At 43.7% G+C, this 14,740-nt stretch overlaps 1 protein-coding gene across 1 annotated transcript in view; it reads right to left on the reverse strand.

Annotated features, from left to right (window-relative positions):
- Positions 1-1,177: 1,177 nt before the first annotated feature.
- Positions 1,178-14,740, reverse strand: part of LOC146577576 (protein NLRC3-like) — a 72,998-nt gene continuing 59,435 nt past the window's right edge. The window contains exons 6-8 of the mRNA XM_085268231.1: positions 6,124-7,963; positions 4,437-4,613; positions 1,178-1,647 (exon numbers count right to left, since the gene is read on the reverse strand). Coding sequence (XP_085124357.1) covers positions 1,452-1,647; positions 4,437-4,613; positions 6,124-7,963 — 2,213 coding nt within the window. The 3' untranslated portion in view covers positions 1,178-1,451. The remainder of the gene's footprint in view (positions 1,648-4,436; positions 4,614-6,123; positions 7,964-14,740) is intronic.

The following is a 14,740-nucleotide window of genomic DNA, read 5'->3' on the forward strand; positions in this document are numbered from 1 at the left end:
CGTTTTCCGTCCTGGAGGCAACGTGAGGGATCCCATGTATCCGATATTACTAAACAAAGACGTCAGGCTTGGATTGCAGCGGTGAGACGAGCGGATATCGAGTTCTCTGCAATCCCCAGCTTTTTGTTGGTTTGCTCACGGCATTTTCTTTCCGGTGAGTTCTAAATTAATTCATATCACTCTTGAAAGGCTTTTAGTGTGATTTTCAACGTGCTGAGGTCATAGATAATGAGATAAAACATGCTAATGTGTGATGCTGCAGAACCACATCATGTCGACTGAGTAGCTTATGATTTGGCATTATTGCAGGCAAACCAGCATATGAAATGGATGTAACAAATCCAGACTGGGAACCAACACTGCACATGGGGCATGACGACATACCTGTATCAGACTCGGACCGGCACTCAAGGCGTACGCAACGGAAGCGAAAAAGAGCACCCATCGGAGGTAAACAACCCCCCCCCCCCTCTAAAAACATACTAAATTGCTATCACTGTACACTAATCCGCACATAACTTCCAGATGAATCACACACCTGTCATTGGAATATTGGTGTACATTTACCTTATGTCTAATTTTATCTTACAGGCTTTCGTTATGCAGCTGCAGAGTCTGAAGGTGTGCCCCGTGCAGAAGTGATTGATGAAGATCTGACAGAAGACCAACAGCAAAATCACAATGTCATGGAGGCAGTGGACAGCAGTTGTGTTGGACAAGTGGAGGTTGAGGTACCAGCTGCAAATGTGGATATACTGAAGAAATGTAAACCTTTTAAAATGATGACAGATTACAAACTCTCAGCTGTGTCTGTAATCAAACCTCTGTAACTTTGCTTCACTTCAGCAGCATCAGCTCATGTTCACATGTTGATTCATGGTTTGCTTCAGTTTTTGATGGACTGCAGAATATTTTGAAGGTTATCTGCTATAAAAAGCCAGAACAGGAAAATCTGCTTCATGTGTTTCTGTTTGATCCTCAGTGACTTTGACACAAAGGCCTCTGCTGTGATGATCACACCTCTGATCAAGTCTCACAGTGTCAGCTTTGTTTTTATACATATGGATATGTGCTGATAAATGATCAGAGTTATAATATTTCCCACTGTCTGCTGTGTGCCGTGACCTTTGACCTGCTAAAGACAGTCAGCTGTGGATTATTCATTGTTGTGTCTGATACTTAGAACTGTGAGGAAGAACACTACACAGTTAATCAGGGTCCCCTCTCTCTGAATCAGGGAAGGTGGGCAGGCCGTGTGTGGGCCGCGGGCCATACGTTGAGTCTCACTGTTTGAAATGTGAACATTGTTCTGCTGCAGTCAATGGACTAAACCAGAGAAGAAGAAAACAGACTTTACCATGAAGATCCTCAGTGTGGATCAGTATAATATCAGCCTGATGTCTGCAGTTTAGTGTCAGCACAACTTTCACATCATATTCATCTCAGCACAACTAAAACATGCTGACTGACCTCAGAGTTTCAAGTCCACATCCTGGACTCTCCAGGAAACCACACAGATGCTTCACTCCTGAATCCTGCAGGTTGGTGTTCAGGCTCAGCTCCAGCTGTCTCAGATGGGAGGGGTTGGACTTCAGTGCTGCTGCCAGATAATCACAGCTGATCTCTGACAAACCACAGCGACTCAATCTGTATAAAGAATGAAAGATGTAAGTTTATTAGACAAAGTGTGAGCTTGAAATCATTCAGTGTTTCATCATCTGTTCAGAGCTGAAGAAGGTTCAGAATGTAGAAGTTTAGAAAATGGAAACTCCAAACAGCTGAAGCCAACAGGAAGCAGCTTCAAACAAACACAACAAGAGAAAAAACTCTGACTGTTTCACATTAAAGTCGTACATTTATCATAAAAACAGGACAAAGACTTGAAAAAGTCGTGTTTTTCCTTCCAGGAACCACAAGGCTTCACTTTTAAAGGTGAAGTGTGAAAGAAATGGACATATTTGAAGTCCAACACCTTTTTCCAGTCACATTATTAAAGCAGACAAACTACAAGCTCATTTTCATTCCAACAAGTCATCTTCTGACCTGGACTAACAACACTGGTCTCTATGTGCAGCTGGCTGTGAGACCAGTGCTCAGGGAGCGTCTACAAAGTGCAACACTGAAAGAACATCACACACTAGCTTTGTCCCAAAACGTCGGCTGCATCCTTCGGAGGACCCGGTATTCGCGGTCTACGTGGGCCGGGTCCTTCAAAGATCGAAAAGGCTGGAAGTGCGAGGCTGTGAAATGGGACGGTCTAGCCTTCAGATTTGCGTCACCGCTGTGTTGGTGGAGTTTAATAAACTCGGCCGTCTGCTCCTTGCTATCTAAAATATAACAGGACACTGGCGTAAATTCTCGACCGTCTCACACTTCTGTTTAATCAGTTTCCTGTTTAATGTTTATTCAGCTGTGTGAAAATCCCGGAGGAACTTTGATCTCAGCCAAACCGATTTACTCCGGAACAAATAAAACACAGAAAAAAGGCAAACAATTACATTTTTAAGTTATCCGAGTGACTTATATATCGTGTTTCACCTGAGTAGCGAAAGAGCGGGGTCTGAAAACGATGAAGCCGGGTGTCCGCTGCTCTCGCCGGCTGGAGTGACCATTGAACCCCCCGGCTTGCTAGCGAGCGGGTGGGTAACAGACGTCTCCGAAAACGTCGGCACACTTTTGCAAATATGTGATGTCTTGATAAACCAAGCAGATATTTGAAGTTTACACAGCTACTTTCTCGCCTGAAAATATGTTAAAAGTTTATTTTGTGACCCAGAAAGATTAATAAGAGTAATTTGAAAACTTAGTAGCAGCCGCCATTGTTGGCAGCTGAAATTTGGCTGGGCCGCGCTATGAATTCTGGGATATGGTGGGCCACGAAGGACACACCCGATGAATCCTTCAAATTCGGGGAAATGAAGGACGCATTTGTCGGGCACATTTGAAGGAGTCGACAAATACGGACAGCCTTCATCGCCTGGCTGTGACGTAATCGGCCTTCAAATGCAGCCTCTGGACGATGCAGCCGACGTTTTGGGACACAGCTACTAATTTGCTTCCATCATCCAACCTGAAGAGGAAACAGAGACGCCTCCCCTTCAAAGTAAAAGCTGCTCCTTTTGGACACAGTATCAAAGAAAGTCTACAGTATAACATAGAAAAGACAGAACAAAGTTTTGGTTGTTTTTAAATTGTGCAGAAATGAAACTACACTAAGCTCAATTATGTGACAGACATTTCATCCCATGTCAGTTTGGCCTCATCCTGGGCCGGATTATCCAGCACACACTCTGACCACAGGCCCAGGGGCCACGCACAGCTGGGCTCCATCCAAGAGACAGCAAACAAACCAACACAATAATAAAAAGCACCATGTGATTGTTGGGTCTAAACTCAGACCCCGCTGTATCCAGGACTTATTCCCATGAAAGAAAAACAAGGCAACAGTGTTCGATCGATTTCTTGCGCAAGGGAGGCCCTTCCATCTGTGACCAGCACGTCGAAATGACCACAATGGTGGCCTCCTCTCGCTGCCTTTTATTGACAAACTTCAAACAATAGTTTACAAAACACCTCCCCCTGCAACCCCGTTTGGTTACATAGACAAGGACTGTATGTAAATGTATACACTGAGTGTGTGTGTTATGTGAGAATGTGTGTGTGTGTGTGTGTGTGTGTGTGTGTGTGTGTGTGTGTGTGTGTGTGTGTGTGTGTGTGTGTGTGTCAGACCTCCTGCTGACCAAAGGGTCGTAAACCCAGGAAGTTTACATCAAAAGAAACAGATCTTTCAGATAGGATGTATCTACAATAAAACCTCCCCCAGCACAGAGTGGTTGGAGAGGTGGTCAGGATCAAAGGAATGGCTTTGATCCTACTGCTTGAACTAAGACTGTACAAATTTAAGAAACACAATGGCAACATTCAACAATTAGACTTAACAGTGATCTTCTTACATCTTCAAGACAAACATAGTAAAAACATGAGCATATTTGTTTCCTGATAAAATGATGTGACAGGTAGAACAGAGTAAAGTGGTGGTGTTACAGCCTTTCTCCCCTCTGCTGCCGAGGCTGTTAGTCTCTCCCAAACTCAGCTACAGGACTTCCAAATGAATGAAAGCAGCAGAAGTGGCTTTACAAATGAAAGAGGAAGAGGAGAAGAAGAGGAGAGGGAGGCCACCCTGACCATCACTCCAGCTGAAAACATCACACTTCCATTAAAGTTGGTGAGGAAATGTTGAGCAGGATGAGCTGCTGGCTAATCTGGAGGCTGTAGCAGCAGCTCACAGTCACAGACAACATTTCTGAAAGCACTCAAACTTCTTCACATTTGTCTTCAGACACATCCTGAACATTTAGGAACTAAAGAAAGTTTCAAACATCAATCAAAGACCTGAAATATAGAAAAACAACAACAGCCGCAGTCAGTGAACTCACCTCAGAGTCTCCAGTCGACAGTTTGGACTCTCCAGTCCAGCACACAGAAGCTTCACACCTGAATCCTGGAGGCCATCATTTCCACTCATGTCCAGCTCTGTCAGATGGGAGGGGTTGGACTTCAGAGCTGAGGCCACAACTTCACAGTGAGACTCTGAGAGTCGACAGCAAGTCAGTCTGTGATGATAGAAAATATAAAATGTGTTATTATAAAAGCAGAAAATCTGCATTATAAACACAGACTGAATGTATATGAAGACAAAACAGAGTGAGGTCATAATCTGATGAATCTGCTCTTCACATCTGTGCTTCAGCTCCTCTTACTGTGTTTGACATGACACAACGATTGAGTCTCTCTCAGACCTGCAGACTTTTAATGAGAATCTTTGTTTGGCTTTAATCTGCAGATGAAGGAGGAAGATGGTGTCACATTTAGGCTTCCATAATGTCCACAGTCTGTCACTGAGATCTGATCCAGAGTCAGAGTGAAGACACACATTTGGACTGTTTCCTGTTTTGACTCCAGAACATTTTGAATGAGTTCAGCTCAGTGAAGAGTTCCAGCTGGAAAGATGATCTCTGTTTGCTACCTGCTGTCAGGTACGACTGTTCACGTCCACACGCAGGAAAAACCTGCTGACTGTTACCAAACGGAGCAGAAATCTCATCACTGGACAATAATGATGAATGAACTCAGAGCTGCTGATATCAGATCTGATTTCAGGGGAACTAAACACAGAAATGATTGGCTCATTTGAGCTTTCTGAGCCATTATCTGCTGCTGTGTCGCTAGTTGGCAGAAAATGATTTGTATTCCTGTTCAGGGCTTCAGTGTTTATGAGTCCAGATCCAGGTGACAGCAAGTCAAAATGATGTTACCTGTCTGTGTCCAGCAGCAGCCTGTATTCACTTTGAATATTGTTATAACCTGACATGGATCAGTTTGTCTTTGATTGGTTTGTAAATGTCACTGTTTCCATTGGACCTGAGTGACGTACAAAGACAGAGAGGGAGAGAAAGGAGAGAGAGGATGGAGACAGCAAAGAGAGAGCAAACACAAACAGGTGAGAGTGGACAGGTGACCAAGGTCAGCAACCAATCAGAGAGCTTCTGTTTGACCCACAGTCACTGATGATGACTGCACATAACCAAGCAGTGTGTTACTCTGATATCAAATATGGATCCTGCTCTTATAATAATGATGATCAGACGATATTATTGTGTTATTTTGTAGCTGAATACGATGTTTGTGTGATTATCAGTGAAAGAAGCAGTGAGGAGGATGGAGAGAGAGAGAGGACAGAGGGTGAAGTTAGAAACACTAAAAGGATTTTTCATGGATTTCATGGATGATTTGAGTGATTTCCAGCAGGACACTTAAACATGTCAGTGGACGTCCTAAAGAACATATTCACTGATATGAAACGTGTCATTGAACAGGATCAATATCAGTGGAAACATGGTGGAAACAGCTGTGACTGCATGGATGTGACACACTTCAAATCTGTTCTCCACTCTTGGATTTGGGATCCATGGAGCTGCTGCTGAGTCTGTACAATAAAGGAATGGCGTGGAAGGTTGCAGCGTACGGACACAAACACTTTGTGCTTACAATCTGATTTTATTTTCAAAATTAAACTACTAACCTACACTGATCAATGATGTTAATGATCACATCTGGACTCACCCAGCCTTTCTGCAGTTCCTCACAGCTGGAATCAGTCTCTGTCGTCCCTGCTCTGATGTGTTGTACTTAAGCAGGTCCAACTCATCCAGAACCTCCTCTGACATCTGCAGCATGAAGGCCAGAGCTGAGCACTGGATTGCAGAGAGTTTCTTCTCTGATCTGTTCTCTGATTTCAGGAACTCTTGGATCTCCTGAAATAATGAGAGGTGGTTCATCTCCATCAGACAGTGGAAGATGTTGATGCTTCTGTCAGGAGAGATTTCATCACTGTTCATCTCCTTCAGGTTGTTGATGACTCTCTGGATGGTTCCTGGACTGATCTCTGTCTGACCCAGCAGACCTACTAAGAGTCTCTGGTTGGACTCCAGACAGAGGCCATGAAGGAAGCGAACAAACAGGTCCAGGTGGCCATTTTCACTCTGGAGGGATTTCTCCATGACTTTAGTCAAAAAGACATCCAGTGATGTGAAGCTATAAGACTTGAACTTGTTCTTAAAAAAAGATCTGTTTTTGTATTCTTCTCGGAAATTCCCTAGAAAACCTTCTACCACCTTTGTCTTCCTGTTGGTGTGACAGTGGAACATGTAGACTGCAGCCAGAAACTCCTGAATGCTCAGATGAACAAAGCAGTAGACTGGTTTCTGGAAGATCACACACTCTCTTTTGAAGATCTCTGTACAAACTCCTGAGTACACCGAGGCCTCTGTCACATCCAGACCACACTGCTCCAGGTCTTCTTGGTAGAACATGATGTTTCCTTTCTCCAGATGTTCAAACGCCAGCCTCCCCAGCTTCAGAAGAACTTCCCTGTCAGCCTCCGTCAGCTCCTGTGGACTCGTCTCATGTCCCTCATGGTACTTGTTCTTCTTCCTCTTTGTCTGAACCAGCAGGAAGTGTGAGTACATGTCAGTCAGGGTCTTGGGCAGCTCTCCTCTCTGCTCTGTAGTCAACATGTGCTCCAGAACTGTAGCAGTGATCCAGCAGAAGACTGGGATACTACACATGATGTGGAGGCTCCTGGATGTCTTCATGTGGGAGATGATTCTGCTGGACAGCTCTTCATCACTGAATCTCCTCCTGAAGTACTCCTCCTTCTGGGCGTCAGTGAAGCCTCGTACTTCTGTTAGCCTGTCAACACATGTAGGAGGGATCTGATTGGCTGCTGCGGGTCGGGAAGTTATCCAGACGAGAGCCGAGGGAAGCAGATTCCCCTGGATGAGGTTTGTCAGCAGCTGGCTGACTGATGACTTCTGTGTGACATCAGACAGCAGCTTCCTGTTGGTGAAATCCAATGAAAGTCTGCTTTCATCCAGGCCGTCAAAGATGAACAAAAGCTGAGAGACAGCCAGCTTCTCTGCTGTGACCTTCTGTAATGTTGGATGGAAAACATGGAGCAGCTCCAGAAGACTGTACTGCTCATCTCTGATCAGGTTCAGCTCCCTGAATGAAAGCAGAACCACCACACTGACATGTTGGTTCTCCAAGCCCTCTGCCCAGTCCAGAGTGAACTTCTGCACTGAGAAGGTTTTTCCAACACCAGCCACGCCGTTGGTCAGAACCACTCTGATGGGTCTCTGTTGGTCAGGTAAGGCTTTAAAGATGTCCTGGCACCTGATTGGAGCGTCATGGAGGGCGTCCATCTTGGAAGCTGTCTCCAGCTGCCTCACCTCATGTTGGGTATGAACCTCTTCACTCTGTCCCTCTGTGATGTAGAGCTCAGTGTAGATCCTGTTGAGGAGGGTTCTACTTCCTGTTTCATCACTTCCTTCAGTCACACGTTCACATCTCCTCCTCAGACTGATCTTATGTTCATCTAAAACCTCCTGCAGACCAACATCTGCTGAAAGAAAGAAAAACAATGAGACTAAAGAGAAAGAAAACTCTTCAATGTCTGAACAACACAAGAAGTCCAGTTTTCAGAAATGAGTCCATCAGCAGACAGATGTTCAGTCTTACTTTGTACACAGCTGCTCTGACTGGCTGTCTGCAGTCCAGCTCTGCTTCTGGATCTTTCTCCACACTGTGCAGAAGCTCTGATGGTGACACAGAAAAGTCACAGTGGAGATACTTCTGTCCACCTTTGATTAGACTCATTATAAAAAGGAAAACAAAGTTTGAACACAGTCATGTTTCCAGTTCACTGACTTACATTTATTCCATGGACACTCACTGTAACCTGAACCACAGCTACAACCCAACATTGTTGAGGCCTCATCTCCTCCTTTCCTGACTGTAGAGGTTAAATATGCAACAACCGACAAATAAAAGAATTTGGTTCATTTCAAAGAAATTCACACGGTGACCAAGTAAAGTAACCGTAGTAAAGGAGACAACATCCCGTTGATTGTGGGATTATTTGAAAGATTTGCTTTAGTCACGTCACCAAATGCAGTTGAACCACCCGTGGATCCATGTTTGACCATTCTACCACTCTGAGCTCTGCTTTTGAATCATTTTATTATTATCATCATTCATTTATTCATTCTTTGGAGGGGGGCTATTTCCTAATGCCGCCCTAATAAGCTGATGTTCAAGGGGAAATATAACAGAAACTCTTTCAGTGTTATTCATTAATAAATTAACAGATAAACTGTGAAGAAGAAAAAACTGAGATTTAAAGGAGAGAGTGAGAAACTTGATCATCCATCCTCATAATACATGTTTATCAGTATCTGCTGTGACCATACTGCAGTAATAACTACAAGTCTACATTTCTGTGACTGCTGATCAATCACAGCAGGAATCTGAGCTCATCTCTGCACACAGAGCAGCTTCAGCTCTGAGATAAACTGCTCGCTTCACGTCCTTCTCAGCTCACAGACACTCATCCTCATATTTTCCTTTAACATTTGATGGTATAATTCATCTGAGTTTACACTTTATCTGCATAAATACAGAAAAACAGACCCAAACACCATAAACCATCAGTTTCACCATGTAGAATATATTGTTGTTTCCTTGCTTTTAATTCAGAGAAAAACTCTGATTTGGATTTTCTCTGTTCTCTTTGCCACAGCCCATCCCAGCAGCAGCTGAAGCAGCTGACTGTCACAACACTGAATAACACTTTAGGAGGAACGTCTTGATGCATTCTTAATCATCCAGGAAAGTAAATCTCCAAAAGTTGATTCTGTTCATCTGGACGTAGAGTAAATGTGGTTATCCCAGCTGGACTTTTGTCAAAGCTGGGATAACCACATTTACCAGCCGCTGCTTAAGCAAAAACCTGTAGTGATCCCGTACGTGTCAGGAGTATCGGAGCAGTTGAGACAGATTTTTTCTAAACACCGGGTCTCTGTGGCTTTTAAACCCCAAAACACGCTGCGCCAAAAACTGGTCCACCCCAAGGATCAGAGTAACAGAGTAACATAGTGTACGCTGCTAAGTGCAGGAGGATTGCCAGGATTTACATATCGGGGAAACCAAACAACCTTTGGCTACAACACAGCAGAGCCACCTCGTCAGGCCAGGACTCTGCAGTCTATTTACACCTACAGGCCAGTGGACACTCTTTCAATGATGAGGATGTAAAATCCTGGACAGGGAGGAACGCTGGTTTGAGGGCGGAGTCAAGGAGGCCATTTACGTGAAAAGGGAAAGACCATCTCTGAATGGAGGAGGGGGCCTAAGGGTACATCTGTCACCATCTTACATGCTGTGATTGCAGCCATTCCCCAACTCTCTGTGAATGGGACTCATGACCATTGATCAGTGGTTGTTGATCAATGGTCATGAGAATTGCATAATTAAGATTAAGGAACTGACCTCCCAGCCCATTGTTCATTCAGTGGACTGGTTTCAGTTATTATTCAAATGTCCTGTTTATAAGATTGGAAACCTGCAGTCAGCTGAGACTGAAGGAGTCACCTGGATGATGACGAAACGTTTCTCCCACAAAATGCTACGTCCAGATGAACAGAATCAACTTTTGGAGAAAGTTGAATCAGTATTTCAGCTTTAAGAGGGTATTTTAACACAAACATCAGTCCTTCTACTTAAGTATGTTTGACACTTTGTTTAATCATCATTTTTAATGATCAAATATAATTATGTTTGTTATTTGTGGATTTTAAATGTCCTTGACAGAGACAGATGATGATCATTATCCTGCACTGTGGTCTCAGGTTTGGTCGAGCTAGCACAAAGAATGGCTATGTTGAACTTCCTCCTGGGATCTACACTAAGAAGTGAGTCCAACATTAGCAGGGTCTCTTTCCTTTATCTGGATTCACTTTAGCATTCACAGTCACGTGAAGCTTGTTATTAACTCGATAAGTCAACCCAGGGTTTCAGCTGAGCGCTCACATGAAACACATGGTGTTGGCAGCATCTGATCAATCATATTCATGGAGACGTGTATCAGCAACAGAGCAGCTGCGTTTGCAGAAGGAAGTCAAACTAAACCACAGGAACAATATGAGGAGATTACACACATAATAAAATACTAGCAGTAACACAGCTGCTGCAGACAAATCAGTCGTGTGATCGTGTGTGAGAGGAGAAGGACTGTAAAGGAGTTTGGTGTTAAAAGCTCTGTATGAATGTGGGAGACTTTGAAGGGCTTTAAAAAGGCCAATATAAAATAAAAGGCAGCAAAACTGCTGAGTGTGAAAGTCACCAGACTTATCAGACCTCTGTGATTAAGACCTGTAAGAACACCTGTTTGTACTTGTTGGCATTATATCAAACACACACGTATATTAAGCCTTTGTTTGAACTCTGGTTGAATTTGTTACTTTCAGACTGTGAAACATCACAGAGGCTGCAGCTGCAGATCTTTTATTCACCTGGAAATTTACTTTAAATGTTAGATGGAAAATGTATTGCTCAGTTTCACCAAAGTAAGAACAAGAATCCATAAACCTTCATAAAGACAAACATCTCCCAGAACATTGAGCTGCTGAAGTGTCACTGAAGGGAAAAACTATTTGTCCTCCTCCATCCAGCAACACCTGAAACACCTGAGTGGAAGCTCCTCCCTACACTGTGTTTGAAGCAAAGCACAAAGGAGACACCTGCTGGAGCAGCTGGAGTCCTACAGACACTCAGCCTCTTCACTACACAAACACCTCCTACAACATCCACTCTTTCCACTCTGACTGCTGTGTTTGTGGAAACACTCCAACACACACCGCTTCACACACCAACATAGAAATGTGTGAAAAAGAGCTGAGCTGATATTAAACATGAGGATTTATTCAGAAATACAGAGTTAGGAACAACATCTAGACACAGATTACCTCTCAGCAGCAGAAGAACAGCCTTTAAAGTTTGCACCAAAATCCTTCGACATGTTGCTCTTTAAGGAAACACAGCTGGGTTCAGGTCCAGGAGATTCTGGCCTCTTATTGATCCTAAAAGAAAAACAATAAATGTCACAGCTTCATGAGACAGGAAGGAAAAACTGGAAATATTAAATTAAAGACATGATGAACAATCTCATAAAAATAATGTACTTACTCTTTGTCACATAACAGTCTTTTGTTAAAGTTTACACCAACATCCTTCGACTCGTTGCTCTTTAAGGAAACACAGCTGGGTTCAGGTCCAGGCTCTGGATTAGTTTCAGGGTTATGTCCAGCTGAGCCTGGTACGCCCCACAGCTCTGGGCTTTAAAACAACACACACAGAGGTATGAGTGTGAATAATGATGGAGCAGTGATGTGAGTGCTGAGCTGTGACATGGAGAAGAGTCATGGACAGTTAGAGATGGTCATCTCACCTCTGAGCTTTGGTCTGGCTCTCATGTTCCCCACACAGAGTGCTTTTAGAGGGAGGGACTCCCTCCTCTCTGTCCTCACACTGATCCATGCTGCTCAGTTCACATCAGCTCACACACACTTTCTACCTTCACCTGCAGAGGAAACACAAATCATTCATGTGCACATCAACTGAGAGCTGCAGAGGTCGTGTCTGATGTGTTGGACTAACATCCATCTGAGACGCAGCTTTCATCAGTTCACTACAAAAAGTGTCACAGAGCCCAGTTCAGCCTCCAAATCCTCCATTACTGTAGTCCTACAAAGCAGCAGGTCAAACATGGCTGCAGAGAGCAGCTTTATGTCAGTAACCATGTCCAGGACCGAACTGACTGCTTACAGAGTTCATACTCTAACTGCTAGCTGCTCTGCTAGCTAAGCTAACTCAGTAACAGTGACTCTGACAGCAGTTACTGTGGAACAGCGGCCGAGCTCAGGACACATTCAGTGTGTTTAGTCTGAGTCCTGGACTCTGATTCAATGGATTCAATCCAGCTCAGAGTTTCATGTGTTCATCAGAATAAAATACATGTACTAATATAACAGAAGTAATGCTCTGAATGCAGGACTGTAATGGAGGATAAACAAGGTTTTTACAGCCTGAAAGAAACATTCAGTTCATATATTTGTAGACAGTGAAGCAGTTTTTAATACTGCAGCTGTTTCCTTCACCTGTGTGTGTGTGAGCCACACCTTCATGTGCTGCTTTAGAAATATGTGGTCTGACTGCTCAGACTGAGTCTAGGAGGAAAGTTCACACGCTGGAGAAAGTTTTGTTCCTAACTTTGTCAGAGTTCGGCTCCAAAGACAAAGAAGACGGAGCTCACAGTCTGTAGATGGTCCTCAGTGTGTGTGTGAAGCACACAGGAGTGTGTTTATGTCAGCAAATCAGTGTGTGTGAAGAGTCTGAGGGAGTGTGTGAATGAGACTCAACACTGAAACCAACAGTCCAAGAAAAGCGTCTGGACTTCTTTAAGTTTAACTTAAAGAAGTCCAGACGCTTTTCTTTTTGTCTCCATAATGTCTCCATAATGCTGCAATGTTATCTGCCCCAGAAACACTGTGCAGAAGCTCTGATGGTGACACAGAAAAGTCACAGTGGAGATACTTCTGTCCACCTTTGATTAGACTCATTATAAAAAGGAAACAAAGTTTGAACACAGTCATGTTTCCAGTTCACTGACTTACATTTATTCCATGGACACTCACTCTAACCTGAAGCACAGCTACAACCCAACATTGTTGAGGCCTCATCTCCTCCTTTCCTGACTGTAGAGGTTAAATATGCAACAACCGATAAATAAAAGAATTTGGTTCATTTCAAAGAAATTCACACGGTGACCAAGTAAAGTAACCGTAGTAAAGGAGACAACATCCCGTTGATGGTGGGATTATTTGAAAGATTTGCTTTAGTCACGTCACCAAATGCAGTTGAACCACCCGTGGATCCATGTTTGACCATTCTACCACTCTGAGCTCTGCTTTTGAATCATTTTATTATTATCATCATTCATTTATTCATTCTTTGGAGGGGGGCTATTTCCTAATGCCGCCCTAATAAGCTGATGTTCAAGGGGAAATATAACAGAAACTCTTTCAGTGTTATTCATTAATAAATTAACAGATAAACTGTGAAGAAGAAAAAACTGAGATTTAAAGGAGAGAGTGAGAAACTTGATCATCCATCCTCATAATACATGTTTATCAGTATCTGCTGTGACCATACTGCAGTAATAACTACAAGTCTACATTTCTGTGACTGTTGATCAATCACAGCAGGAATCTGAGCTCATCTCTGCACACAGAGCAGCTTCAGCTCTGGGATAAACTGCTCGCTTCACGTCCTTCTCAGCTCACAGACACTCATCCTGATATTTTCCTTTAACATTTGATGGTATAATTCATCTGAGTTTACACTTTATCTGCATAAATACAGAAAAACAGACCCAAACACCAGAAACCATCAGTTTCACGTTCAACGGGAAGTGGCTCAAACGTCACAGTTTCATAACGTCACCCTGAACTCCACTCACGGAGTTTCTGTCGCCATTGTAGTTTTTAAAGTCCCGTGATAAAGGCGGGTCTTTCTGTGAATCCGCACGCTCATTGGCTAATAGCTCGAGATTGACACATCGTTATCCAATGAGCGTGCGGGAACTTCCGACATAAAGTTGTTTCCTTTGAAAAACCAAAGTCTGATTATTTTTGCCTCCACTGACGGAGCCTGTTGTTCCCGCCACAGAGACACAGTAATGTCAGAGCGGTGTTAACACTCACCCTGCCTCAGCACAGCTCTCACTCTCCTCCTGCTCTCTCACACTAAACGGAGGCTCAGCTAAACTCACTTCCTCTCTACTTACAGGAAACCAGCGCTCAGAGGAGCCGACCGGCCTCACATTTCACCCACAGACACGAACAGCGTGGAATTATTTTATGTCATAAGAAGAAACATATTCATGTTAACACTCACCTGCCTCAGCTCCACCTTCCTCCTCCTGCTTTCACTTTCACTGCTGCTCCCTAAACACAGAGGATGCTGGGACTTGTAGTTGTTTCCTTCTGGTGCGGTCTTCCTCTTTGTTTGTTTGTGTTTGTGTTCAAGTTATTTCGATCAAGTAAACATCAACAGAACACGTGAAGCCACACAGAGTTTGTATGTCGAGGTGGGTAGGAGGGTTTGAGGGTTTGGGGAGGGGTCAGAGGGAAGAGGTCTCTCAGTCTTGACAATCCACATTGATGGCATTGCATCTTTCAACGTGTTTGTGGGTCGATTTGGATGCTCCAGGTGTGAGAGCAGCCACTCAGCCTCTGCTGCAGATGTGTGTCACAAGTTCATCTAGTAGTGAGACGGTGGCGCA

The sequence above is a fragment of the Mchenga conophoros genome, linkage group LG3 (assembly GCF_057382185.1).
Source record: "Mchenga conophoros isolate Kocher_MC1m ecotype Shallow Benthic linkage group LG3, M_conophoros_male_GT1.1, whole genome shotgun sequence".
Taxonomy (NCBI): domain Eukaryota; kingdom Metazoa; phylum Chordata; class Actinopteri; order Cichliformes; family Cichlidae; genus Mchenga; species Mchenga conophoros.